We start from the raw sequence: 27,525 nt of genomic DNA, 5'->3' as shown, positions 1-27,525 counted from the left end.
CTAACACAACATTGTAAATCAACTATACCCTAATAAAAAAAAAAAATAAAATAAAGAGGTGGGTCTTCTTGTGTTCTAGAAAACTTTCCTCTCCCGTATCATCAATTTCTCCATTATCTTCCCGCTATCAGCGTTTAAATACCTGAATGTAATCAATATCATCTTCACAATATCCCTTTTTACAGTCAAACTTCCTGAAAAGGTTGTCTATACTTGTTGTACTGCTTCACCTTTCTATGAACCTTATATTAAAAAGCTTTGCTCTCTACCCTGCTAAAAAACTTTCGAATACTTATTTGGTAAGCAAAAATACCATCTCTGGTTTCCAATCTGAATAGCTTTTAAAATGTTTCTATATTTTATTAGTCAATGTTATTTTCTCTTGTAATTAGTTTTATTTTTCATGCCTTTTGCTCACTTAGAGATTTAGTATCTTACTATTTATGGCATTTATTTGTGGCATTTCTTTACATGTTAACAATAGGAATGGAACTTACTCATAAGGTTGCTCTCAAGATTGACAGGGTAATAACTATAAAACACTGAAAAGGTTCTTCTAATACTAGAATATAGGTGTTCAATAAATGTTAACAATTATTATATATTATTGGCTATATAAAAGAGTATTAGATCTGTGGCTATTAAAAAAAAAATCACGTATTTTCATCAGCGAATTGGCTTTTAGGTGCATTTGTTTCTGACTCAAAAACGTATCTTCTACATCAGATTTATTCATTCAACAAATATTTAGTGAGTCTTCTGTGTGCAGACAGAGAATATTCTCATTACTTGGGATGTTTCTCATTCCTTTTAAGATCAGAGTATCTTTCTACAGTGGAAAACTGAACCAGCTCATTTCTATTTTCTTATTTAAGTATTTGTCTATTAATTTAGCTTTTTACATTTACCTTTTTAAGATGTCTGAAGTGTAGTGTAATGTTAGATAAAATGAGACTGTAATTGACCTTTTCCCCCAGAAGCTAAAGCAACTCTATCAATACTAGTTCTTGTGTCATAGCTTCTTGAAACACCTGGCATAAGAAACTTCTACATATTTAACTGGTTTCAAGGCTCAACCAGATATATATATTTTCAGATTATAAATTCTCTATTCTTAAATCCTTCATTTTGATTCATGTCTCTGGAAATGGTACTACACATTCAACTAATCCAACTTCAATAGTTTTCTTGTGTTTTTCAGGGAGGGAACACTAGCAGCAATTCTTTGTGAGCACACGCTCACTGTTGCCCTCACAAATGACTGACAATTTAGGCAAGTAGATTCCCTGGAACACAATTTTCCCCTAAATATTGTAGAGATATTGCTCCATTGTCTTTGGCCTTAGTGTTTTTTGAGAGAAGCCTGAAATGCACTAGATGTTTCTTCTTCTGTTTAGATGTTCGCAAAATTTATCTTTTTCTTGATTAAAGTTTTCAGATATAGTTCTCATCTCATAAAATTTACCTGAAATGCAAGATGGATTCATCTCTTCCTAGATGTTTTTTAACCTCAGGAAGGCTTCCTCCTCGTGCTCTTTTTACTGTTTCTGCTCCACTAGTGCTGTCTGGGAACACTTACTTGTAGGTCACGTATTTCTATACGTCCTTGTTATTTCTTATAGCTTTCATTTTAGTTTCAGCCATTTCTTCTCATGAACAATGCTTCATATTTGTCTGCCACATTACTAATTAAATTTTTCCATGGTGTCAATTCTATTACTTAGGGCTGAGATATAGTTTTAAGGAAGCAATGAAGAGAGAACGTGGAGACCGTGGTTTTAAATCCTTATTCTACAATTCTTACATGATATTAAAAAATATGGCACAAAATTCATATATGTAGGTTATCCCTGAACAGAAGGACTGCAGGTTGTTTTGATTTTACTCCAGTGTGAGAAAGTCTTTGAAATCTAATGGGTGAAAATTAGCTCATCCATTCTGGTTATTGCTGCTTCACTGTCTTTGACTATTTTACAACTCAGTAGAGAAAAAGGGTTAACATGTAGAAAACTGATAGTAATACAAATGTTTCCTGTCCATAGCTATGTAAATGATTTCTATTAATACAATGCAACTGAATTTTGTCTGGTAGATAAATCTCTGTAAATTAAATCCATCTGAACTGGTTATAACATCTTACTGATTCCCTTATTAATTAATGATTTAAATAAAATCTTTGTTATGTGTTAAAATATATATATATATATATATATATATAAAATAACTCCTACTTATTCTATTTCTGGCTATACAGCCCTGGCAAAGATGGTAAGTCATTTTCTGTTCAGATGTTCATAGAATTTCTCATATGCAAAATAAGAGCTCCAGTATCTATTTTCATGATTAACATAAAAATCAGAAATAATATTTGTAAAACTCTTATCAGAGTGCCTGATAGTTGAAAAACAGTAACATGAACCTGCCATTATTACAAATTTTATTATGGCTTTCTCTTTGCCTAATTTTCTTATTTCAGCCTGCTTCCTTTTCAGTGTCAGCCTGTTCTGCACATGGGAGTCCTTGTTCTTGTTCTGAAGAGATCCCATCACTTCATGCCTTATTAAAAGGGGTCCTATTGGCTTGTGGTTAAGACAGTGGATTCTGCAGTTAGACTGTCAGAGTTTGAATCCTGGTTCTACCACTAACTATGCCACTAACTTTGGGTAAGTTATTCAACCTCTCTGTGATCTAGTTTCCCCATCTATAAATGGAAATAAAACTTCATAATTTTATTGTTTGTATTAAAAATGAGTGAATATACATAAAATGTTTAGAAGAGTGCTTGAAAGATAGAGAGCACCGTTATCTAGTAAATAAAAGCAGGTATTCCTCCTCTGTTTGCTAAAGTAAATCATTTCAAAAATAGTTTGTTTTCCAGGAATAATCCTCTTCCATTGAGCTGAAAAATCTCTTCCTAAATTTTTTTTTTAAGAATACTTATCTCTGAATTAAGAGAGACCTTGAATGGCCTGGTGTGTGCCAAAAGAGGCTGAGTAGATTACATTTAATCACCTCCCACTTGTGTGTCCCCAACATCTAAACTGGACCTTGGATAAATGGACATATCTTCTGCCCATTTTCTAGTTATCCATTTAATTTAGCATTCCTGGCCTAAACTGCACCTTGTTCATGCACACAAAGCCCAGTTCTGACAGTGACAGAAAGTATGAGTTTCTACTTAGACTGAGTCTATAAAAATATTCTGCAGACAGTTGTGTGCAGGGTTCTTTCTGCTTTTGCCAAATGTACACCACCTTACTCAAGGGGAGGGCATATCCCAGTAAGCAATGCTCCATCGTCCATATGCCACTCTTCCCTACCATGCTGCACACTGGTACACCAGAAGTGGCATATTCTATATTAGAGCAGCATCCACTATGGGGGACCTAATCTGATCCATTCTGTCAGCAGTTCTTAATTAGTATGCAGTAGTACACTGGTATATTATGAACCCCTCACATGTGTGCAGCTTCATTCTAGCCAATGCTATAACTTTTTTTTTTTTGCCTCACTTGAGAATATAACTATTACACTGATGGCTGCCAGACAATATTAAAATGAACAGGTCTCATGACAAAATACAGACTAGGGTAAAATATGCTACAAGTAAAATGAAGGATGCATATAACTCATAAAACTCCTGCCAAAGAAATGTATGTATTCTTTGTATCAATTACCAGGACATGCATGTACCAATTACCAGAACGTGCATGAAGTTATTTATTTGTGTGGAGATTATGGTCAAAGAGGTAAAAGGTGCAATGGAAATAGCGAGATAGGTTTGAAGAGTGAATAGCGCATTAACTGGGATACCATTACAGACTCTATAATACCTTGGGAATCAGGTTGTAGTTAATTGCTGATTTGTTTAGTATTGCTTTGAGTTCTGTATTTTCAATCCCTTCAAGGGTGCTACCAAAAATTCTATCATTTGAAAGTATACCTCAAGTACAAAAGGATAATTATTTCTTTAAGGTTCCACTGATTTCTCCTGGCTCTGCTGGGTAGAATCAGATGAAGAAGTCTAAATAAAGATAAGCCATTAAATATCCGAAGTAAAATATTATTTCCTAAGTTCTTCACAATTCTGGGTTAAAAATCTTGGTTTTCTTCAAGAACGTGTAATATGGCTAGTTTTGCATTTCCCTGTTATCCCTAATCACTTTAACCAGTTGGTCTGTTGTTCTTGTAGGACAGCACTCAAGAACTCGATACTCAAAGAGTGAACAGTGAGGCTGATTCTAATGCAAGCTTTATTTTACCACGTTATTGACCACAACACAGATTTACTGTTTTTAATCTCCAAAGTTTCTTGGAGTTTTCATATGAAAGTCATAATTTTATGCAGATATACAAGTCACCATTACCAAATGATCAGTTACTCACTGAGATTTTTTCTCCAGATTTGCCAATTTTTTTCTTCGGTTTTTTTCTTTCACGTATTAGATCATTGTGGGCCTTAAGCAATTCCTCAAAGCGAACTTTGGTCTTCACCTTTGCTTCACTCTCAACTACAAATGATAATGATTCATGTCATTTTCTATGCAATTCTACTATCATATGTATCATGTTAAAAAATAAAAAACCCACAGCCTTGTAAATACCTGCATGAGTTAAAAGGATTAGTCCTTCTTTCTTAAAAACTTTTCTTTTGGCTTTGGTGATAACACACTCACCTATATCCGTCTTACCTTTTGGGCTACTCCCTCTAAAAGTTTCCTTTGCTAAGTTAACTCTTTACTTATGATGCACAGTAGCACCTACGACTATTACGTGGCCTTAAACAAGTCACTTGACATCTCTAAACTTCATTTTCCTTATGTGTAAAATCAGAATAATCCTATGTCAAAGATCATTTTTTTCATGAAAAATGACTAACGCTTGCCTGGCCAACAATCAGCCTTCAACAAATATTAAAAGCTGAAAGTTGTTTTCCCCTTTAAAACATAAATCAGGTCATGCTAGTACCTTGCTTAAGACCCTGTAAGTTTCCCAGTTCACTTAGGACAAAATAAAGCAAGTCCTTCACATGCCCTACATGGTTCTTACTTCCTGGTCTGTCTACATCTACAGCTTCAATTAAAACAAATATCCCTATAGGGAGGATGGGAGGGAGGCTCAAGAGGGAGGGGATATGGGGACATATGTATGCATATGGCTGATTCACTTTGGTGTACAACAGAAACTAACACAGTATTATGAAGCAATTATACTACAATAAAGATCTATTTTTAAAAACCCAAAAAACAAATATCCCCTTAGATCCCTACATTCTAGCCAGACATCCTTGTTTTTCGCTCTTCTGCCAGAACAAGCAATTTCCCATGTGAAGCTGCTTCCACCTGGTGCAAACTGCCTCTAACTCCTCACAGCTGGCTGGTGTTAAGATATCTGTTTAAATGTTGCCTCTAAAGCGGAACATCTCCTGACAACCTCATCTAAATTTCTGTTTCTCACAAGACAGACTGTTCTTTTCCTTCACAGCACTTAACCCAACTTGAATTTGTGTAATTATTTGTATATCTATATACATAAATATACTGTGTCTCTCCCACTATATGAGGTAGTTCATAACTACATCCCTAGCTACTATCATGGGGTCTAGCACAGAGTAAGTACTCAATAAACATGTTTCAAATAAATAAATGCTGAATGAATGAATGCCCAAGAGCAGGTATTGGCAAACTACTACCTGCAGGCCAGTCACCTGTTTTAATAAATAAAGTTTTATTGAAACACAGCCATGCCCATTCTGTTAAGAACTGTTATGGCTGCTTTTGTGCCTCAATGGAAAAGCTGAGGAGTTGTAGTAGAGACCAAACCTAAAATATTTACTAGCTTGCCTTTTAGGAAGAAGTCTGCCAAAGTCTACTCTAAAGTGAAAAACCCATTTTGACAATAAAAAATAAAAACTAACCATATGTTATCATTTACCTTGCCCAGCTGAGTCCCAAATTGCCAGCCAATGAATACATATTAACCTTAATCACCAACATTACATAGATAGCTAAATATCAAACTATGAAATATCTCTAAATGTAATTTTTGGTTGATGACACCTACTTCATTCCTTAATTGAAGAATCCCTTAAAATAATCCAAACTTTAAAATAAATAATCTGTACTGCATATATAAATTTCATAGAAACCTTACCAGTGGGCATATCTCAGCTTCATGGAGAGCATTGAGTTATAGCGTAAAGCACTGATTCAATCAGGATCCTATTAAAACAAAGAGGATTTATTTGTAATATGGAATTTCCAAATAAAAATTATAAAATACTCTTCACGCAAGATTATGTGATTGTCTACTACCTCATCAGGTTTATACCAATAAAACTAAGTTCTCTTATTCCAACCTTATGTAAATGACTTAAATACATTTGAATCAGTTTAGAGTCTTAAAGTAAAGCAAACTGGATCATAATTGAGTAAAATATTTATATATTTGAAACAAAAAATGTTTGAGAGGCAATAAACATCTAACAGTATATTAACACACCTTTTAAAGTATTTTAAGTAAAAAAAATGAACACTTCTATGTACTTTTGAGAAACCAAACTCCCTATCAGGATTGACTTTCCCAAGCACATACACTATTCCACTAGTAAAGTATGCTTCTGGGTAGCACATTCACAGATAATGAATTTAAATATTTCTGTACCTGCCACTGAAAATGCTACAACAGAGAAGGTTAAGCACAAGCATTCATTCCATCTTCTCAAATAAATACCTGGGTGTGTATCATTGTGTATCAAAACCATGGATAAACTCAGTATATGTATTCCTAAATTTCCAGTTTTTGTAAAAGATGAGGGTGTGTGTCCAAAACAGACATTAATTCTCACATTAGAACACAATATGCATACATTTTTAAGAATAAAAACGAAGACTGTTAAAAAAAAAAAAATTGATTTGACTCAACAATTATCAGTTAAGGTTCCAGATCCCTAGGGATCCACATTCGTGTTCCTTTAGTATTAGGGGTACTTTGGACAGAAAAGTCTGATAAGAACTGCTAAAAAGAAAATAATTATACAAATACACTAATTATGTGAGTTAACTTCGGTAACAACTATCCGGTATACAGACAAAACAGACATCATTAAATACACAGAGTAAAACCTCCTATTCTTTATTGATAGGAAACAGCATTAACTCTTTCTAGAAGATAAAAGATCTAATAAGCCTGATCATCTTTCCAATCTACCCCAAATTAGAAAAGAGAGGCTGCAAAGCCAACTGCATCAGTAACTGAAACCTGACAGCACATAAGTAGAAAAAAAAAATAAAGCAAATAAGGATTTAATATTTATAGTATTCCATGGTGATGCAATATATAGGAAAATAGCTGAACTATATTATGACTGAGTCATCAAGAAAAGGTTTACTTATATTCTTTTGTTTTATCTTGAGCAGAAAATGTATGACATTTTAGACAGATTAAATAAAAACTACTGAAGAGATAGAACAAAGAGTCAAGGATGATTCTCATGTTTTTCAAAAGGAAATAATTAGACCAGTAGTATCATTAATTGGAATATAGTGCAGTATAGCACAAGTGTAGTGAAGTAGTTTAAAACACAAGTCCTGGAATTACTGTAATCTCCCACGGTTACTCGTATGGGCTGGGCAATGTTTCCTCATCCGTAAAATCAGTCTAACAGTGACTATTCAAAGGGTTGTTGTAAGAGTTAAATGATTAAAAGGTTAAAACAGTGCCTTAGAACAAGCATCAATAACATTAGCTACAATTATAATAGATACTTCTTATGGGGACGCTCAGTGAGCTTTAGCGGGGCATGTTGAGCTGGATATTAGACGGGTATTAAGCAGCTATAAGCATTTGGCTCTATTGTCAGATTCCTGGATTCAAATCTCAGTTCTACCTGTCAGTAGATCAATCTCAATTTCCTACTCTTTCAAAAGAGAATGATAATAGTAAATCACTTACAGGGTTTTTGTAAAGATGAAATAAGAATATGCAGGTAAAACACTAGGCACAATGCCTAGAGCATGGCAAGCTCTTCAAAAATGATAGCTATTATTACCGTATACACATATACAGTGTGTGTGTTTGTGTGTGTGTGTCTGTGTATGGAGATTCATATAAATATATATATATATATAAAATCAGTTTATGTTTGGTAGGTGATAGAATATAGTAATCCAGCAAGGAGATAAGAGTCTGAAGATTTGGGCATCACTTATTTATATTTGTGATGGTTGCAGGAAAAAAAAGGGCCAAACACAGAATTCTGGGAGCCCACAAAATAAACGAAAAAGACATCAGGGAGATAGATGAAAAACCGGGAGAAGTAACCACAGGAAAAAGAGTTTCAAGAAAGAAGTGGTCTACACTGTGTGGTACCAAGAGTTCTTGCAAGATTTGAAGAGTGTCCACTGGATCTGCAGTCAGGAAGTCATGTGTGCAAAGCTTTTTGTGGAGGGACAGAAACCTGGCAGCCACAGGTGGAGGAATGAATGGAAGGTAAGACCTGTAGAAGAAACATGTAGATAATTCTTTCTACAATTCTGCTTCCAACTGTCTCCCTCCACCCTGCACAGGCAGTGACATGAGGCAGTAGCTTTGAGGTACAAAAAGACTATGGAAGGATTTTGCTGTTTGTTTTAAGACTGTTTCCATGTCCCCATCACACTACCCTTAAAAAATAAACCACCAGAGGAATTTTCCAAAATACAAATGTGATGGAATCATTTCTTTGTTTAGAACTCTTCAGTAGCTCCCAATACTGGAAAACATGAGGTCCCATTGGGGTCCAAAGCTACTAGTGAAATGATCCCTTGCCTTTCTCCACCTCCCCTTCTCTAGCCACACTTCCACACTGTGGGCTCCAGCCCTGTGAAACCACTTGCAGGCCCTCAAATGTGCCAAACTCTTTCTTGCCTTTGTACCATTACACATACACCCTTCTCTCCTGAAAAATGCCCTTCCTCTCTGGTCTCTCTAACTCCTAACTATCCTTTGACACTAAATGCAAATAGTATTGAGACAGGCTAAGACCTGGGACCTGGGTCCCTTTACTGGAGTGTCTGCACCTGGACAAACAAACTATAAGGGACTAAAAACAACTGCATGCATGCACAGTTGGGGCAAAATCATGAACAGTAAGGTACAAAAGGGCCAAAACCCAACTTCTGAGGTGCTGGGAACAAAAGCCGCAGCATACTGTGCAGGATCCTTGCACACAGCACCACCAAGGGGGTGGGCAGAACACCTAAGCCACCCCTCGGCCCAGCCCACAAATCTGGCCCCAACCTCTCCCCATTTAAGGAACCAGCTCTGCCCCACACCCCGACCCACCACCCCGTTTCCCGTTCTCACTCCCTCATGAAACAACAGAAGTCCCAATAAAGCCTCGCCTAAACTTCTTGTCTGGCCTCGTATCAATTTCTATTGATTAAAGAGTCCAAGGACCCAGGTCAGTATCAGTATCTTCTCTAGGGAGCTCGCTAACTTTGAGGGGTTAGAGACAGTCTCCATAAATAAACAAGATTCTGAAGATGGTTTTAAAAACTTTTGGTATTTGAATTTCTTTCTAATGTATATTTTTAAAATTTCCCAGAGTCCTCATAACAAGCAATCTTCCTCCTGAAAGCCCAAGTAGTAACAGCAATCGTTAAATATGTCTCCTCTGTGCTCCCACAGTGCCTTGATCTTCATACCTCCTACCTAGGCCCTGAATTTTCACTCTGGTAAAATCTTCTGTGACCGCACCCCACTAAACTGCTAGCTTGTGGAGGGCTAGGCCTGTGCTCTCTTCATCTATGTATCCCATTTTAAAAGGGGGGGGGGGCAGTAATAATGGTTCTAGGGTCAAAATGAGTCAGGCTTAAGCTTTCTTTTTTTTTTTTTTTGGCCTGGGAAATTAAAATGGCACCTACTTTATTGTAAGGAGAAAAGGAAATACTGAAAAGCAAAGTTATCAGCACAGTGGCTGGCCCATTACTTTATGTCCATTATTATAGTATTAAAAATAAACAATTATGCAATAGACAAAACATATTAAATTATGTATTTACATTATTTACTACTATTTAGTAGTCTAATGTACAATCCAATTAGTAAACAATAATATTAATTTAATGATAAACATAGCAAATACATTACAGGAATAATCATCTCTAAATGGTAATGTGTACTATAGCAAATACATTATAGAATGACTAATATTTGATAAGTAAGATCATCAGCAAAAATTAAGGTCAAACTTAAAATGACATCTGTGAATCTCATATATATCATTACATTTAAAAGCTTCTCCCTCACAAACCCTTTTACAGGACCTGCTAAGAGATACAAAATAGGGAAATTAACTGCATTACATTTCATCTCATTTTGTTTTCTCTAAACGCCTGATTATCAGCCAATAAATGACTAAAGATCAAGGGAGGAAAAAGCAGAGGCTTGGATGATTCGCTCCTTAACCGAATTTTACAGCACGGGATAAAAGGAAACAAAACCCGTATATATAATTCAACTAATAAATCAGAATAGTCTCCATATATATATAAGATTCTAAATACGATTTAAAAAACTTTTGGTATTTGAACTTCTTTCAAATATATATATTTTTAATTTCTCAGAGTGCTCATAATAAGCAATCTTCTTCCGGAACGCCCAAGAAGTAACAGCAATCGTAAACGCAACAGGTGGAAAAACTGTTAGCATCCTTTTCTCAAAAGAAGGAGAAGCCATATGTTCAGTCAGTAGATGTTCTCACAGTAATGCGAAAATGTAGCACAGCCATTTGGCAGGGATACCTAAATAGTAAACGCTTTCTTCTATTTGTATACATATCGAAACGACCCTGTTAATGTAACTATACTCTTAGAAACGTAACACATCGATCACCTTTTCTCAGATGTAATTAAGAAGGTATTTCACGGGTTCAAGATTCAGCACCAGGTTGACACCCTAAAAGGAAATAAACGTATGTACTTAGTGCGCATCCGATTTAAACGCTGTTAAACCAGAATCGGGAATAGGAAAGGCAAAGATTGCATTCACTCTTTCACGACACCACGCTCAGAGTTCCGGAAAAAAGGAGCCCAGGAAAGGGAGATGAAAAGTAAGTACGAAGAGGTAACTCTCAGAAACCCCATCCCTCCACTCTGCCGCGCTGGGCGGGTCAGACTGCAGTGGTGCAGGGCAGCCCCCGCCTGGCCTCCCCGGCCCGCCGCCCCCGCGCCTTAGGACCCGACCAGCCCTCCACGCCACTGTCCCCGGAGAGGGCCAGGGCAGGCCGAGCGCCCGAGCCCGGGCTCCCGCCACCAGCAGGCCTGCAGGGTACTCACGGAGAAGAGGGCGCAGACCTGCCCACAGAGGGTCCCGCCGGAGCTGACGCCGGGACCGTGCGGGGTGGGGCTGAGAGCTAGGCGACCGCGCTACCACCCCTGCCGCCGGCCACCCGGGCTCTGAGCACCCTCTGGGTGCCGCAGTGCGGGCAGCGCGCCGCCAGCTGACGTCAGCGCCTGCCTACGCCGCCGTCCCCATGACAACCGATGCGGCGCCGACTCACCACCTGGACCTAGGCCGGGCCTCGGCGCCCCTCCGCGGCCCCGCCCCCCTCCGCAGCCCCGCCCCCTCCCACGGCCCCGCCCCCGCGCCACCTAAGCCTGGGCCCCGAGGCGCTGCAGTGCGGCGTCTGCGGAGCGGAGGGCGCGCGCGCTCGCGCACAGACGCCCGCGGGCCCTCAGGCTGCGGCCGGGCACGCGCTCAGGGGCCGAGCGCCGGACTCCTCGCGCTCGCGCGGGAAGCTCCAGGCCGCCGCCCTCCAAGGAGAAAGAATACGCTCCCTCTTGAGCGGGAAGGGACCATGGAAATGCTCAGGTGCTTCTCGGAGCCTGCTCGTGTCCCCGCTGTCGCCCCGAAGAAGCGCTCTGCTCCTCAGAACTATAGCCAGCGCTGGGAAAAACGGGAGGTGGCAAAGCGAGATGGAGGCTGTGATGGAACCCGCCAAGGCTAGGAACTATGAATGAGGCAAAGAAACACTCTCGTCACACCCCAGGCGATCGCGCCCACGAAGTGAAACCTCGTTTTAAGCGTGGAGAATGCAGAGTTGTACTACAGACCAAATCTTAAGGAAAAAATTATCCACGATTCATGTGGTGCTGAGTTATCTCACTATGTGTTTAAAGCAGAACAGCAACCCCCCAAAAGTCATGTTTTGCTACACCCAGTGACCCCTCCCACGTTCTGATTTTTGCCACAGCGCCATCTTTAGCTTTGAGTCACCAGGGATGGAAAAATACTAGTCAAGTCACTCCTGGACTCTTGAATTTTCTGCAGTTGTAGTCACACACTAAAACCTGTTGCTTCGTTTGTACGGTAAGAGCATTATGCATATTTCTTTGGAGGCCTGCTTTTCCATTCCTATTAGCATCACCACACCCTACAAAGCATATCTCATTTGTTTCTCCAAATCCTGTGAGAAATTTCTCAAGTCAGTGAGAAATACTACCAATCCAATGGATGTTCATCTTTCCACTTAAAATCTAATTCTCTTTCTGGATCTCTGTCTTGGTTTTATCCTCCCAGTGTTCTAGTTAAATGCCTGTAGACCAACCTAAATGCCTCTTAACATCAAATTAGGTCCATTCTACCTTTTTAACACCGCCCAGGGTATAGTCTGTCCATCTTAACTCTACTGCCTCCTGCCAAGTTTCATCACTTCTCACAGGGATTATTGTGAGATGGCCTCTTTACCAGTCTCTTGACTCCAGTTTTGATCACTGAATTCCATTCTGCACAATGCTACCAGAATGACCTCACTAAAAATGTAAATCTGATAATACCACTCTCCTGAAAATTATTCAAAGATGATCTGTAGGAGAAAGTCGAATTACTTTGCCTAGGATACAAGACACTCCATCTCCCTGGCTAGTTTCATCTCTCATTGCATTGTTTCAATTTTATGCTTTAGCAATACTGAATTACGTTTACCATGCAAAACAATCCATACCCTTTCATGCCCCAGTTCTTGCATATTGTCCCCTCTCCCTGAAGAATCCTTCCTTGTAAACTCCTACTTCTCCATGTCTCAGCCCAAATGTTGTCCATCCTTTGAATCTTAACCAGGTTGACTGATTTCACCAGACATTCCTGCTATATATCTTGTTATACTTTGGATACTGATTCTGTAAGTTATATTTTAATTGTTTGCATTATACCTTAACTTTCCAAGCCCCAGTATCTACCACAGTACATATCAAGTAGTTGGTACTTCATAAACATTTGTTGAATGGATAATAGATGACATATATTGGCTTTGCATTGTAGGTGTTTTATGTACTTTTCATCTGTCCTCACAACTGTGACGTAAGGACCCACTTTACAAAGAGAGGTTATAACTCTAGCTGCTCGTTATTAGGCATTTTAATAACACATTCCCCAGTCTATCAGACTGGCTGAGGTGTACACCTGCTATCATCTCTTGCCTGGACCTTACAACAGCTTACAGAGGTATGCGTGTATATGTGTGTGTGTGTGGGGGGGTGTGGTCAGAGAATGTTTCATAGCAGAAGTGACATTTAAGTAAAGACCTAAACAATGTGTAGAGTTGTCCAGGTTGGGAAGGGTTTCTGGGTAGAAAAAAATGGAGTATAATCCTCACTAAAAGTAAGCTTGGCATAATCCAAGAACCAGCATGGCTTACTGAAATGTTGAGAATGAGACTGGGGGCTTTTGGAGGAAGTAAGACAAGAGAGATAAGCAAGTTATGAAGAGACCCAGACAATATATTGTGAGGTCAATGGGGTACCATTGAAGGGTTTTAACCATGGAGTAAATGGTCAACTTTTCATTTCAGAAAGATAACTCTGACTGTAGTGTAGAAACATGGATGGGAAGAAAGCAAATATAGATCCAGGAATATCAGTTAGGATGCTGTTGTTTTAGACCAGACCATGTAAGAGATGATGGTGGTATGGGCAAGGCTAGGAGTGGTCAGAACGGACGGAAGTGTATCAGTTCAAGAGATTTGGGGAGGTAAAAAATGTTAGGACTTGGTGATTGATTGGTTGGAGGAATGAGTGATAGGAAAGAATAGAAAATGATAAACAGCTTCTTCCCTTGCCAGGTGAAGAGGTGGCAAGCATGTCAGGGCCACAATGGTTACATGAAATGGGAGTGAGGAAATAAGTATATATATTGAGGCTAATGGGAGCCAAGTGTCTCTGACAGAGAAGGGAGTTACAAATAGGAAAAAAAGGAATTCCAGAATGACTTCTGTGGTAGTATTGGATTGGAATTGGTTAAGTCAGTGTGAACTCACAGTTTTCAATATATATATAAACACATACAGAAATAAGTATAGATAAAAGTATTTGCATACTTGTGTGTATGTGTGTCTCCTGTCTATCTATCTATCTATCTATCTATCTATCTATCGCTCTATCTATTTATCTATCTCTCCCCTCGCTCTCTGCTCAAAAGGTCTAGGAGCATGATATCCTAGAAGCAGTGAGCACATAGAACCTAGATCTTGGTTTCTAAACACCATTCTCCACTAAAAGGGACTAGAGATGCTGGAGAAATGGCTGATTCAGAGCAGGAGTATGGCAAGTATAACATGACCCTGGAAAACCTTTTGGCACCAGAAATTAAAGAAGCTCTCACAGAATGATGGAACATATCAAGGGGACAAAGAAGTCAGCTTGAAGGGGCCCCCATTAGCCACATCTGGGTCAATCTGAGCATCACTATAATAATGTTAATAAATTATGATCCGCGGAATAAAATAAGAATACTTGAGTCCATGCTGACATAAATACATGAATTTTTTAAAATGGGGATAAAGAAAAGCTCTTCCTTACATTAGACTGCCAACTAATAAATGTAGAGAGAATGATATAGGTAGAAACATCACCATTTGACAACCATTATAGTAAAAACTGATTCAGGCAAGAATCATCAATGTATGCTAAAACTAGAGGGTGAGAGTTTTAAGAGATTATACACACACATATATATGTATATGTATATGGTAAGAAACCTTAGAACACACTTTTTTGATATTCCTGCCAAAAAATGCATAGCCTGAATCTAATCATGAAGAAAGATAAGACAACCCCGAACTGAGGGACATTCTACAAAATCATAGACCTGTACTCTTCAAAAGTGTCAAGGTCATGAAAGACAAAGGAACGTCTAAAGAACATTTTTGGTTTGTAACAGACTAAAGAGACATGACAATTAAATGGACCATATGATTCTGAACTGGATCTTTTTGCTATAAAGGATATTACTGGGACAGTTGACAGAATGTGAATGGGGTCTGTGGACTAGATGGTAGTATTTTAACAATATTAATTTCCTGATTTTGATGACTATATTCTGGTAATGTAGGAGATACCTTCATTTCTAGAAAATACACACTGAAGAGTTTAAAGGTCATGAAGCTTCATGTTTACAATTTACTTAAATGGTTCAGAAAAAAAGCATATATAAAAATATAAGTAAATAAAAATATAAATAATATACATACAGAGAGAGAACAATGAAGCAAATGTAATATATCAACAATCGGAGAATTTGCGTAAAGGTGTTCTTTATACTATTCTTGCAATTTTTTTTTTCTGTAAGTTTAACAGTATTTTAAAATTATAGAAAATGGTTTTAATGTACTGAGGTTTCTGGCTTAGGTACCTGGATGGAGAATGGCTAATTAATTAACAGTGAAAGGCAGGAAGAGCAGGTATGGAGGAAAAGATGTTTGTTTTCAGTAGGATATATCCAGTAGGCATTTGACTATGTAATTAACATATTCATGAGCCCCGTTCACACTGGAGAAAGCTAATATGCTGCTTTCACTTCCATTAACCAAGAGTGCAAGACTGAGGACACTCTACTAGTACTAGGAGAGGCGAACAATTGAGTAGTAGTGGTGGTAATTCTCATAAAATTGGCTAATCATTCATGAAAATAGATTTAGGGTATTCAAAACAGTAAGTAAATATAAATAGTGAATTTATTGAATAAAACAAAAATATGGTTGGTATACAAAATAGTTATCCCCAGGACAGGATTGCATTAAACCAGTCAGAACAGGTGTTGGCCTTACTGCTTGTATTAGTTTGCTAGGGCTGCCATGCAAAGTGCCACAGACGGGGTGGCTTAAACAACAGGACTTTATTTTCTCACAGTTCTGGAGGCTAGAAGTCCAAGATTAAGGTGTTAGCAAGGTGTTGGTTTCTTCTGAGGCCTCTCTCCTTGGTGTGTAGATGGCTGCCTTCTCCCTGAGGCTTCACATAGTCTTCCCTCTGTACCTGTGTGTGTCCTAATCTCCTCTTCTTAGGACGTCAGTCATACTGGATTAGGGCCCACCCTAATGACCTAATTTTAACTTACTTATTTCTTTAAAGACTTTATCTCCCAAAATAGTCACATTCTGAGGTTCTAGGGGTTGGGATTTTAACATATGAATTTTGGAGGGTTAACTTGGCCCATAACACTGCTGGAGAAGGATTCTGGAAGCTTAACAGAATGCAGTGATGGGACCTTGTTTGGATTCTCATTCAAAACTAACTTTATAAAGACATGTCTTAGGCAATCCCAGATTTTTCAGTATGGGCTAAGTATTATACAATATTAAGGAATTTTTGTTTTAGATGAAAAAATGGCATTGTGATAATATAAGAATGTGATCATTTTAAGTCTATACAGTAAAATGACAAGATGTTTGAGATTTGCTTTAAAATATTCCAGAAAAAAAAAAAAACAGGTGGGGGAAAGATGACACATATATACCTAAATTTTAATGGCTGTTGAAGCTGGCTGATAAGTACCTGGTATTTTATTATACTTTTTCTTTGTGTGTTTGGAAATTTTCATAGTAAACAGGAAAAACAAAAGTAAGAAAACTCACGTTACAGGAGTTTAAAAGACATAGAATCAAGGAAAAAGGAAAAAATAAGCAGTACCATTCCCAAAGAGACTCTCAGTTAACTTTTTTGGATTTTTTTTTTCAGTCTGTTTTCCATGCATATTCTAATTTTGGTCATATCATATGTAAGCTGTTTGTTTCTGCTTTCTTGAATTAACATTATGTTATACCTTTCCATGCAATTATACATGCCATATAAACATCATTAAAATTCTAACTTTGTTAATAATGTTCATATGTGCTTACAGTAAAAATTCAAACAATCATCCAGATGTTTATAATGTGGAAACTGAAAGTCTGCCATATGTAAATCACTGGCAGTAGTCTTTTATACATTCTTCCATTCTTTCTTTCACATATATACTAAATATACTAAACTATAAAGACAACTTCATACTATCGATTTTGTCCTGCCACATCGTTTTTGTGTTTATCATGTATTATTATTCCAGAGGGCTTTTTATGTCAGTAATATACATCTATTTCATTCATTTTAATGATTCATACTATGTTATTTTGACTCCAAAGTTTCTTTATCAATTATAATAAAAGTGCCAAATATGGTGGGGTTTTAAAATTAAGAGAATTTTCATTTAAGTCTTTCACATTATTATTAGGTTTATTCCTCAGGATTTTATATAATTTTAGTGCTATTTTTTTTTAATTTATTTATTTTTTATTTTATTTATTTTTTTGGCTGCATTGGGTCTTCGTTGCTGTGCGTGGGCTTCTCATTGCAGTGGCTTCTCTTGTTGCGGAGTGCGGGCTCTAGGCGTGCGGGCTTCAGTAGCTGTGGTACATGGGCTCACTAGTTGCAGCGTGCAGGCTCAGTAGCTGTGGCACACGGGCTTAGTTTATCCGCGGCATGTGGGATCTTTCTGGACCAGAGCTCGAACCCGTGTCCCCTGCATCAGCAGGCGGATTCTTAACCACTGTGCCACCAGGGAAGTCCTTAGTGCTATTTTTAATGCAGTAAATTCTCTTAGTATATTTTCTGACTGGTGATTGCACATTTTTCTGCTTTTCCTCCTCCTAAGTTACCTTTGCTAGTTTTTGCTTATCTTCTTTACCTCTTGATATTGGAACATCCCAGAGCTAACCTCTTGGACCTCCGCTCTATACTTACTCCTTTGGTGATTTCTTCTAGTTTGTAAAACCCCGTGGTCAGACAGACTACTCCGAAAGATATCTCCCCAGCCCATGCTTCTCTCCTGAACTTCAGACTCATGTATCCAAATTCATGCTAGATATCGCTATTTAGATGTCTAATAGTATCTGAAACTTATCTTTTCTGACACTGAACTCCTAATCTTCCGCCTCCTCAGACAAACCCCACTTGAAGCTTTCTCCATCTCACATAATGGCAACTCCATTTTTTTCCAGTTACTCAAGCCAAACACCAAACACCTTGGAGTAATCTTTGACCTTTTTCCTTTTCTTATAACCCGTATGCAACCTATCAGGTTAGTATAGATTTAAATCCAAATCCCATGTAAGAAAGGCCACATTTATAATTCAAAGGGGAGATTTTTTTTTTCTCTACCCAAATTTTAGCCTAGACATTCAAGCCTCCTTGTCTCCCTTTGCTAGTGTAGTCTTTTGAGGATTCCAGTTTTATGCAAAGATCTTAGTTCCTATGCTGAACAAGGCCTCATCTCCTGTGTCTTGGGAGGCCATTACATTCTCGGACTACATTCAGGGTATCAGCAAATGCCTCGAGGTTAGACACATCTTCAGTGCCTGCTTACCACACTTGTTTCAGTTCTCTCTTCTCTTTGGGCCCTTGAGAATTTCATTTGCTTTTCAATGAGTTCAATGATGCAATTTAGTCAGCATTTCTAGCTGATTTTCAGAAGTTTTTTTTTTTTTTTTCACAGAATATCTCTTTGACATATTGGGTAAAAAGGAATTCCCTCTCTCAACTCTTAATACATGTTGCAGGGAATTTTATGAGCTAATAGTAATTACCTTGTAATAGTGATTGTCATTCAAGCTTAGCAGATGACTTGCTGAAGGAATTGAGCCTTCTTTATAAACTTTCTGTAGGGTGGCATGCTAAGAAAACTTGATGAACCTGTAGATATGGGTTAGGTCAGAATTCACTGAGCTTCCCACACTGTATAAAGCTATTTATAGATTTGTTGTCTACATATGAATACCATTTTATTAGGAGAATGTTTTGATTTGGGTCTCAGAGGGCCCCATGAAAAACAAACTGCTGCAGAGACTAAGGAAAGAAAAAGAAAAAAAAAAAATTCAGCATGCACTGAATCCAGGTCTCTACAGCGGTGAGCACTAGATGGCAACAAATCGATATGTATCATTACTTGTGCCTAAAAGATCCCAGTTTAAAGATATGTAAGGCCTTAGGCACCCACTTCTTATCCAAACCACTTAATTTACTAATGTTTAATCTACTACTAGTTTGAATTTGTAAGAGTTGATGAGATGCATTTAACACTAGGGCTGAAAATATAGTCTCTAGATTAATAAATACAGTAGAGAATGGTGCTTATACTACCAGAGTCTTTTTATCAACACTTACGAGTCCAGAGCCCTTTCCTGTCATTAAAGATCACTCTCTAAGCTTATCTTTCATCTATGACCAGAGACCCTCTGGTTGGACAAAAGGCACCTTTTGGACACTCATTCCTCTTCCTGAGTTGTAAGACCTCTTGTGATTGCTAATGCTTAAAATTTCATCTTATTGTTCAAATGGTATCTATTTAGTAGATTGAAAACTAGCTTCATTTCTCTTATGAAGTGTGAAAAGAGGGGCTTCCCAAGCCCTGCTATGACTAATTACCAGGCCTCCTCTGAGGGACTCAGGTCAGATATCTCTACCGCAAGTGAGAAGGGACTTTCCTTGTTTTCAGATGTAAGATTATCTTGGTATACTTAGTGTGTAAAATTTTTAAATACATAATTTAGCTTCATGATCCTATTCTTCTCTCTTTATCTAAGATAATTTATAATTTTATGTGTAGGGGAGCAAAATTTGCCATCCCAAAATGTCTTTTTGGCTTGGGGATTATTTCAAGCTGAAAATAATCAAGGCCCTAAAGACTCAGGAAGAACCCTTAACTTTCCCCCAACAGCCTAAAAAAATTTAGATGGGGGGCCTGTCCCAGCGTTCACCAGACACATCCGCCAAGAGTGTGGACTAGGCGTGGTGAGGGAGACTCAGGCTGGGCTTAGAGATCAGAGTTCACTCTGGGTCCCATGTTTGCCAAACATTTGCTTTTCCATCTCCATGTCAATTGCCTTCCTCCCCTCTGAAGTCCCAAGACACTATCCCCAACATCCTGTTTTGTCTTAAGCGGAAGATGGTATTTAAAGTGAGGGCTTTTGGCCATTTTGGTAAGTTACTCAGTTCTCCTGGGTCTCTCCCCTGTATACATGTTATTAAACTTTTGTTTGATTTCATCCTGGCAATCTGTCTATGTGAATTTAGTTCTTGGACCAGCCAGCAGAACCTAGAAGGGTAGAGGAAAATTTCTTCCTCCCCAACATATGTCTTTTAAAATGCTTAGAACAAATTATTATTAATGTGTTAATAGAACAGAAAGACTTGTAAGGGAAAATGACAAATCCCTGGTTCACCACTTCCTTCCCAAAGTGCTGCCCTTGAGAGTAAACTGCTTTAAACATTTTCTGTATTTTTTTTTCTTCCAGTGATTACCTCTCTATCTGTTGTCACCATTTCTTAATTTGTGAGTTTTAAATATTACCTTAATCTACTGCTAAGAGACAATTTAACTCGTTTGCCTCACCTTCTACCTTCCTTAACCATCTTTTCCCAATAAGTCATATAAGGAGACAGTAGAGTATAATAGATAAGAGCACACACTCTGGAATCCCACTTCTGCCATTTCCAGCTGTGTGACCTTAGGCAAGTTACTCAATCTCTCTGCACCTTTTTCCTCATCTGTAAAATGGGGAAAATAATAGTCCATTCCTCAGAATAACTATTTATTATGAGAATAAATGGATCAATACATCTAAAGCAGTAAGCAAGTGTTACTGTTATTATATTTAAGTCCTTTTTTGGTTATCTTTGTAAGTTTAAATAATATACATATTCCTTTTTGGTCACGCCGCAGCTTGTGGGATCTTAGTTCCGTGACCAGGGATTGAATCCGGGTGAAAGCACAGAGTCCTAACCACTGGACCGCCAGGGAATTCCCCATATCCCTTTATTTTTGATCAACTATGTATTGTATCTCGTTACCACATCTTTTAAGATGAAGATACTGGCACCCTTACACTTCCCTTTCACCGCCTCCCCCCTTCCACACCTCAATCTCACCTCCCATATTTTCCATCTTTTAACTGGATGTTCTGTTTTCTGGGACATTTACTCAGTTTTATTTTCTAACCATCTATTTAAAATTTTACTTTACTCTAATTTTACTCTAAAATCTGAGAGTTTTACCTGATCTCTAGTGTTTATTTTTATTTGATTTTAAATATTAAAAACCTTACTGACTATTGTGTTAGTTAGGGTCTGGTCAGGGGACAAAAATTACCACACCAGTAATTTGAATTGAGAAAATAATTGTGAACTAAGTAAATTGTGAACTAAGTAAAAGATGTATTCACCACTAAAATGGGTAAAAGAGAACTCTAAGGTATACAGAGGTAGTACCTGCAGAGAGCTACTACTACTCTCAAAGTTGAGGGAATAGTGAATTAGGAAGGAACTTGGAACCTCCAGAGGAGGAGGTCCAGAGGCGGAGATTCAACTTCTGAGGACGGGGCGTGGTTGCCACGGGGGGCACACAGCAGGACCTCTGCAGGACCGTAAGAGAAAAGGAACATCAGCACAGAAAGCACCTTCCCTTCCGTCCCTACAGTGCCCTCACAGAGCTCTCTATCGGCAGAGCCTACATCTAGCAGCGAGCCAAGCCCAAACGTTGACAGCAGAGTCCACTTTGAGTATCACAAGCAGGGAAAAGAAGGATGAGTTTGGAGTGAGAGGCAATAAATTAGTAACTGGCATAATTATCTCTGAATATATTCGATAAACAGACTGCCTTCCTTTTTTTCGTTCTCTCCTGTTCCTTGAATTATTTCAGCTTTCTCTGTGGACTTTTTCCCCCTGTTTATTTCTGGCCTCTCTTTAATTCCAGAACCTTTAAAAACGGCTACGGTACGTTCATTCTTTGTTATCTGTTAAAACAAGGCAATGAGTGCTCTATGGTTGTGGGCTGGGCTTACCAACTGATCAGCCTTGCTTTAGGGTGTTTGGCTGGGGAATGGCCACATCAGCTGCCTTGCTTCTCTCGACAGGGCAATTTCTATAGAGAAGAGTGCCTGGCTGCTGGGCATTCCCCCTGATGGAATGAAGGAGTGGTGGGAGGGACAATTATAATTTACACCCACTTTATATTAATTCCCCCGTTTTACCTCCACATTCCACTCCTTGCTTCCAATTGCTGTTTTCTAAGCTTCTCTGTATTTCTGCAAGGCCAATTTTCTCAGCTTCCTTAGAAACCACTTGCACTGATTTCTTGTGGCTGCCATGATAAATTAACACCAACTTGGTAGTTTTAAACAACAGACCTTTATTTACTTCTGGAGGCCAGAAGTCCAAAATCAAGGTGTCAGCAGGGCCCCACTCCCTCAGAGACTCTGAGGAGAATCTGTTCCTGGCCTTATGCTGTTTCTGGTGGCTGTTGGCATTCCTTGGCTTGTAGCCACGTCACTGCAGTCTCTGCTCCTGCCTTCACATGGCCTTCTTCTCTCTGTTTGTGTAATCTCCCTTGGCTGCATGCTTATAAGGATGCTTGTCCTTGGATTTAGGGCCCACCAAGAAAATCCAGGATGATCTCCTCATCCTAAGATCATTAACTTAATTACATCTCAAAGACCCCTTTTCCAAGGCTTCCCTGGTGGCGCTGTGGTTAAGAATCCGCCTGCCAATGCAGGGGACACGGGTTCGAGCCCTGGTCCGGGAAGATCCCACGTGCCGCAGAGCAACTAAGCTCATGCGCCACAGCTACTGAGCCTGCACTCTAGAGCCTGTGAGCCACAACTACTGAGCCCAAGTGCCACAACTACTGAAGCCCATGTGCCTAGAGCCCATGCTCCACAACAAGAGAAGCCACCGCAATGAGAAGCCTGCGCACCGCAATGAAGAGTAGCCCCCGCTCGCTGCAACTAGAGAAAGCCCGCACACAGCAATGAAGACCCAACACAGCCAAAAATAAGTAAATAAAATAAAATAAATTTATTTAAAAAAAAAAAAAAAAAAGACCCCTTTTCCAAATAAGGTAACATTCACAAGTTCTGGAGATTAGGACATGGACATATCTTTTGAGGGACCACCTTTCAACTCAGTATACCACTCTTCTACCTGGTACTCTCTTTAAGAAATTTGATGACATTTCTTGTCTGCTGATGACCTACTTTCTGTCTTCTTTATTGATTTTGTGTACATATTCATATATAGTATATATCGATATACATGTTTGTGTGGTATGGGTGTTTTCTTTGTCACCATGTCCTGGATTATTAGGAAGAAGAGGTGATAAATGTGTGTGGTCAGTTCATAATGTTGACTTTGGCATATATAATTTATTGCAGAAAAATTTTTATTAGGTAGTCTCTGTATAAAATCAAATTAAGCTAAAGTCTGGGACATACATACTGAACAAATAAGCCTGTTCATGTAAAAAAGTTCAATCAATTGTTTGTTCCTCTCTCTCTCTGTCTGTCTCAATCTTTTTCAGCCTCTTCCATCATGACTCCCCAAATATTCAAATCCTTCATGTTTCCAATAAGCATTCAGCAGTTTATCTAACACCTCCCATTTAAGATAGGAACCAAATAATAAAAAGGAAATGTTATTACCTTATGCAAAGCTAATCGTTATTAGCTAGATATTTTTCTAGCTGTTTTTTTTTTGGCGGGGGGCACGCTGTGCGGCATATGGGATCCTAATTCCCCGACCAGGGATCAAACCCATGCCCGCCTGCAGTGCAAGCACAGAGTCTTAACCACTGGACCACCAGGGAAGTCCTTAGCTGTTATTTTTAAAAAATATTTTCAGTTCTTTCTCATGATTATGACTGCAGTTTTCTTTCTGACTACTGATAGCAATAGGTGGCATATATGCTGCCCACATCAACTTTGCTGTTGGCCGGGATCACTAATAGTCATATCATTTGTTCTCAATAAGCCTGGACACAGTTTCAGAATTGTTTTCAATGCAGTATTCCTGCAGTCATTACTTATTTATTGGAGCTGGCATGTAAGTTGAAAATTGTTTGCCATCTCTGCTCTAAACTCTCTACAGATCTCACGACTTTTATAATTTATCACTGTAGATCACTCCCAGTGTTATAATTTTGATATATCTTCCGCTCTCACCAATCAGCTAGAGAAGGCAGTGCAATGTAGTCAGAGGAGCACTGGATTGGGAGTCAGAAGGCTTGGGTTCTAGTTCTGCTTCTATATTAATTACTTGTGTTGTATCAGATAAATTATCCTTCTAGATCTCAGTTTTCTCACTTGAGCGATAAAGCAATTGGACTATGATAATTTCTAAGATACTTTCCAGCCCTGAAATCTTTTAATGTCAAGCACCCCACTAGATATTTGCACTTAAATGTTCTATCATTACTGGAAACTCAACCTGTCAAAAAACCCAATGCCCTAAAAGCATGTTTGCTTCTTAGATTCTGTATTTCTGTAATTTGCATTCTAAACTTAAATCTTTTAGTTACTCTTTGTTCCTTTTTAAAATTATCTTTAATATTTTATCTATCACCAAGTCCTGTAAATTCTCCCTTGGAAAGGCTTTTGCAGCTATCTGTCTTATTTTGCATATCAGATCACTGTTTTGAGCCAAGAATTTATGTTCCCAATAAACTTGACCTCTCTGGCCTTCAATTCACCTTACGACCTCATAAATTCAATATCCTTATTTATGTTCACAGTGTGACTTTCCTACTCAGAATCTTTGGTGACTTTTCCCTTGCTAATATAAAATCAGAGCTTTTAGCCTACAATTCAGAGCCTTCCATAGTCTGCCTATGATTTAATCTTGTTAACCTCAAACAGAATATTGCTTCCCTTGAATGGTCTGTTCTATCCACTGTCAATCTCGTCATCTACTAACTTTCTCAGTGCAAATATTCAAATAAGAGGATTTGACTGGTCCAGCCCAGCCTCTAGGTCTGTTGTCCACCCCCGGTTTAATTAGTGGTAACTGGGGACAGCAAACACTATTAGAGAAGCGGGACCTTTCTCTTGGAAGAGAGTATGGTAGGAGGGTAAAATCAGTATCTTAACAAATTCTTACAATTAAAGATTATGTAAGGCCCAAACCTGAAACTATAGGAAATCCAAAGTGTAAATAAAACTTTTAAATCATATACAGATCATCAATCATCTGAAATATTTTCTCCTTTCTCTCAAGCTTCTATCACTGAGCACAGTCTTTTCAATGACTTGGAGTCATGCTAGAAGCTACATGCTCATGCTCTAGAGTTAAACAAACATGAGTCTGAAAAACATTTAATATATTTAGTATCTATCCTTGGGAATATACTTAATCTAAGTGTATTAAAGTTTACTCATCTGTAAAATGAGATAACAATAACTGCTAACCTTTTTTTTTTAAATCTCACTAATTCTTTTTTTTTTTTTAAAACTACTTTATTTATTTATTTATTTATTTATTTTTAGCTGTGTTGGGTCTTCGTTTCTGTGCGAGGGCTTTCTCTAGTTGCGGCAAGTGGGGGCCACTCTTCATCGCGGTGCGCGGGCCTCTCACTATCGCGGCCTCTCTTGTTGCGGAGCACAGGCTCCAGACGCGCAGGCTCAGTAGTTGTGGCTCACGGGCCTAGTTGCTCCGCGGCATGTGGGATCTTCCCAGACCAGGGCTCGAACCCGTGTCCCCTGCATTAGCAGGGAGATTCTCAACCACTGCGCCACCAGGGAATCCCACTGCTAACTTTTTAAGGCACTATTCTAAATGTCTTCCATATAGTAACCCGTTAATCCTCACAGTCCCGTGAAGTGGGTCCTAGTTTACAAATAAGGAAACTAAGGTACAGGGAAGCTGAGCAATTTTCTATGGTGGCAAATACTGGATGGAGAATGTTTGAACTTAGGAAGTCAGATTCTAGGACCTGGATTCTTAGTTGTTGCACTGTGTCAGTGCCCAACAAATAGAGTTTTATAAATGTTAAGTGTTATTATATTAATTGCTGTCCATTTAACCTACTAAATATCTATTCCATTCTCTCTATATCTACTCATTATGTCTTACCTGGATGTAAGAAGCCCCTGGGAGCAGAAGGTCTCATTCTTCTTTAATCAACATCCTCCTTATGATTTTCCAAGGCACTTTTTTTTTCTCTTTTGGCCGCACCGTGCGGCATGCGGGATCTTAGTTCTCTGACCAGGGATCGAACCCGTGCCCCCTGCAGTGGAAGCTCAGAGTCTTAACCACTGGACCACCAGGGAAGTCCCTCCAAGGCACTTTAATGTGTCACTTGCCTGTTCAGAATTTTCCAGTGGCATGCCTACAACGAGCCTTCCCAGCCACATTATTCCTCTCTTATACCCTTCCCAGAAACACTATATGTAGTTCCTGGATGATGTCAGTTTCTCTTATATTTAAAGTAGGAACATACAATATGCTTTCATAATTTTGCATACTATTTTCTCTGGCTGGAATGCTATCACCTACCTTGTCCATCTGTCAAAAGGGAGTCAAAAGGTACAAAATTCCAGTTATAAAATAAATCAGTCCCAGGGATGTAATGTACAGCATAGTGACTATAGTTAATAATAATATATTGCATATTTGAAAGTTCCTAAGAGAGTAGATCTTTTTTATTAATTTTTATTGGAGTATAGTTGCTTTACAGTGTTGTGTTAGTTTCTGCTGTACGGCAAAGTGAATCAGTTATACGTATACATATATCCACTCCTTTTTAGATTTCCTTCCCATTTCAGTCACCACAGATCATTGTGTAGGGTTCCCTGTGCTAAACAGTAGGTTCTCATTAGTTATCTATTTTATACATAGTAGTGTATATATGTCAATCCCAATCTCCCAATTTGTCCCACCTCCCCCTTTCCCCCCTTGGTGACCATAAGCTTGTTCTCTACATCTGTGACTCTATTCCTGCTTTGCCAATAACTTTATCTGTACGTTTTTCTAGTTTCCACATATAAGCAATATTGTATGATATTTGTTTTTCTCTTTCTGACTTATTTCACTCAGTATGACAATATCTAGGTCCATAACACATCTCTGCAAATGGCACTATTTCGTTCCTCTTTATGGCTGAGTAATATTCCATTGTATATATGTACCACATCTTCTTTATCCATTCCCCTGTAGATGGACACTTAGGTTGCTTCCATGTCCTGGCTATTGTAAAGAGTGCTGCAATGAATATTGGAGTGCACACATCCTTTCGAATTATGGTTTTCTCTGGATATATGCCTATGAGTGGGATTGCTGGGTCATATGGTAGCTCTATTTTTAGTTTTTTAAGGAACCTCCATACCGTTCTCCATAGTGGCTGTACCAATTTACATTGCTACCAACAGTGTAGGAGGGTTCCCTTTTCTCTACACCCTCTCCAGCATTTATT

The 27,525-nt window shown here is 38.6% G+C and overlaps 2 protein-coding genes across 30 annotated transcripts in view; one reads left to right on the top strand and one right to left on the bottom strand.

Moving 5' to 3' along the window:
• The window catches only part of AHI1 (Abelson helper integration site 1), a 218,708-nt gene extending 207,163 nt beyond the window's left edge, over positions 1-11,545 (bottom strand). For 13 of the 29 annotated variants that reach the window (XM_082405617.1, XM_082405639.1, XM_082405643.1 and 10 more), the window contains exons 1-4: positions 11,319-11,543; positions 10,876-10,938; positions 6,154-6,221; positions 4,387-4,511 (exon numbers count right to left, since the gene is read on the bottom strand). In XM_082405617.1, coding sequence (XP_082261743.1) covers positions 4,387-4,511; positions 6,154-6,163 — 135 coding nt within the window. In that variant the 5' untranslated portion in view covers positions 6,164-6,221; positions 10,876-10,938; positions 11,319-11,543. The other 16 variants (XM_082405634.1, XM_082405632.1, XM_082405637.1 and 13 more) reach the window with 7 other exon arrangements.
• Positions 10,954-27,525, top strand: part of PDE7B (phosphodiesterase 7B) — a gene marked incomplete at its 3' end in the record, with an annotated part of 635,832 nt that continues 619,260 nt past the window's right edge. Inside the window, exon 1 of the mRNA XM_082405720.1 lies at positions 10,954-11,092. Within this exon, the coding sequence (XP_082261846.1) occupies positions 11,086-11,092 (7 nt within the window). The 5' untranslated portion in view covers positions 10,954-11,085. The remainder of the gene's footprint in view (positions 11,093-27,525) is intronic.

Source organism: Balaenoptera borealis (genome assembly GCF_965194805.1).
Source record: "Balaenoptera borealis genome assembly, chromosome: 9".
NCBI classification, from domain to species: Eukaryota; Metazoa; Chordata; class Mammalia; order Artiodactyla; family Balaenopteridae; genus Balaenoptera; species Balaenoptera borealis.
Note: the sequence above shows the minus strand (reverse complement) of the source record. Positions and strands in the feature narration are given on the sequence as shown.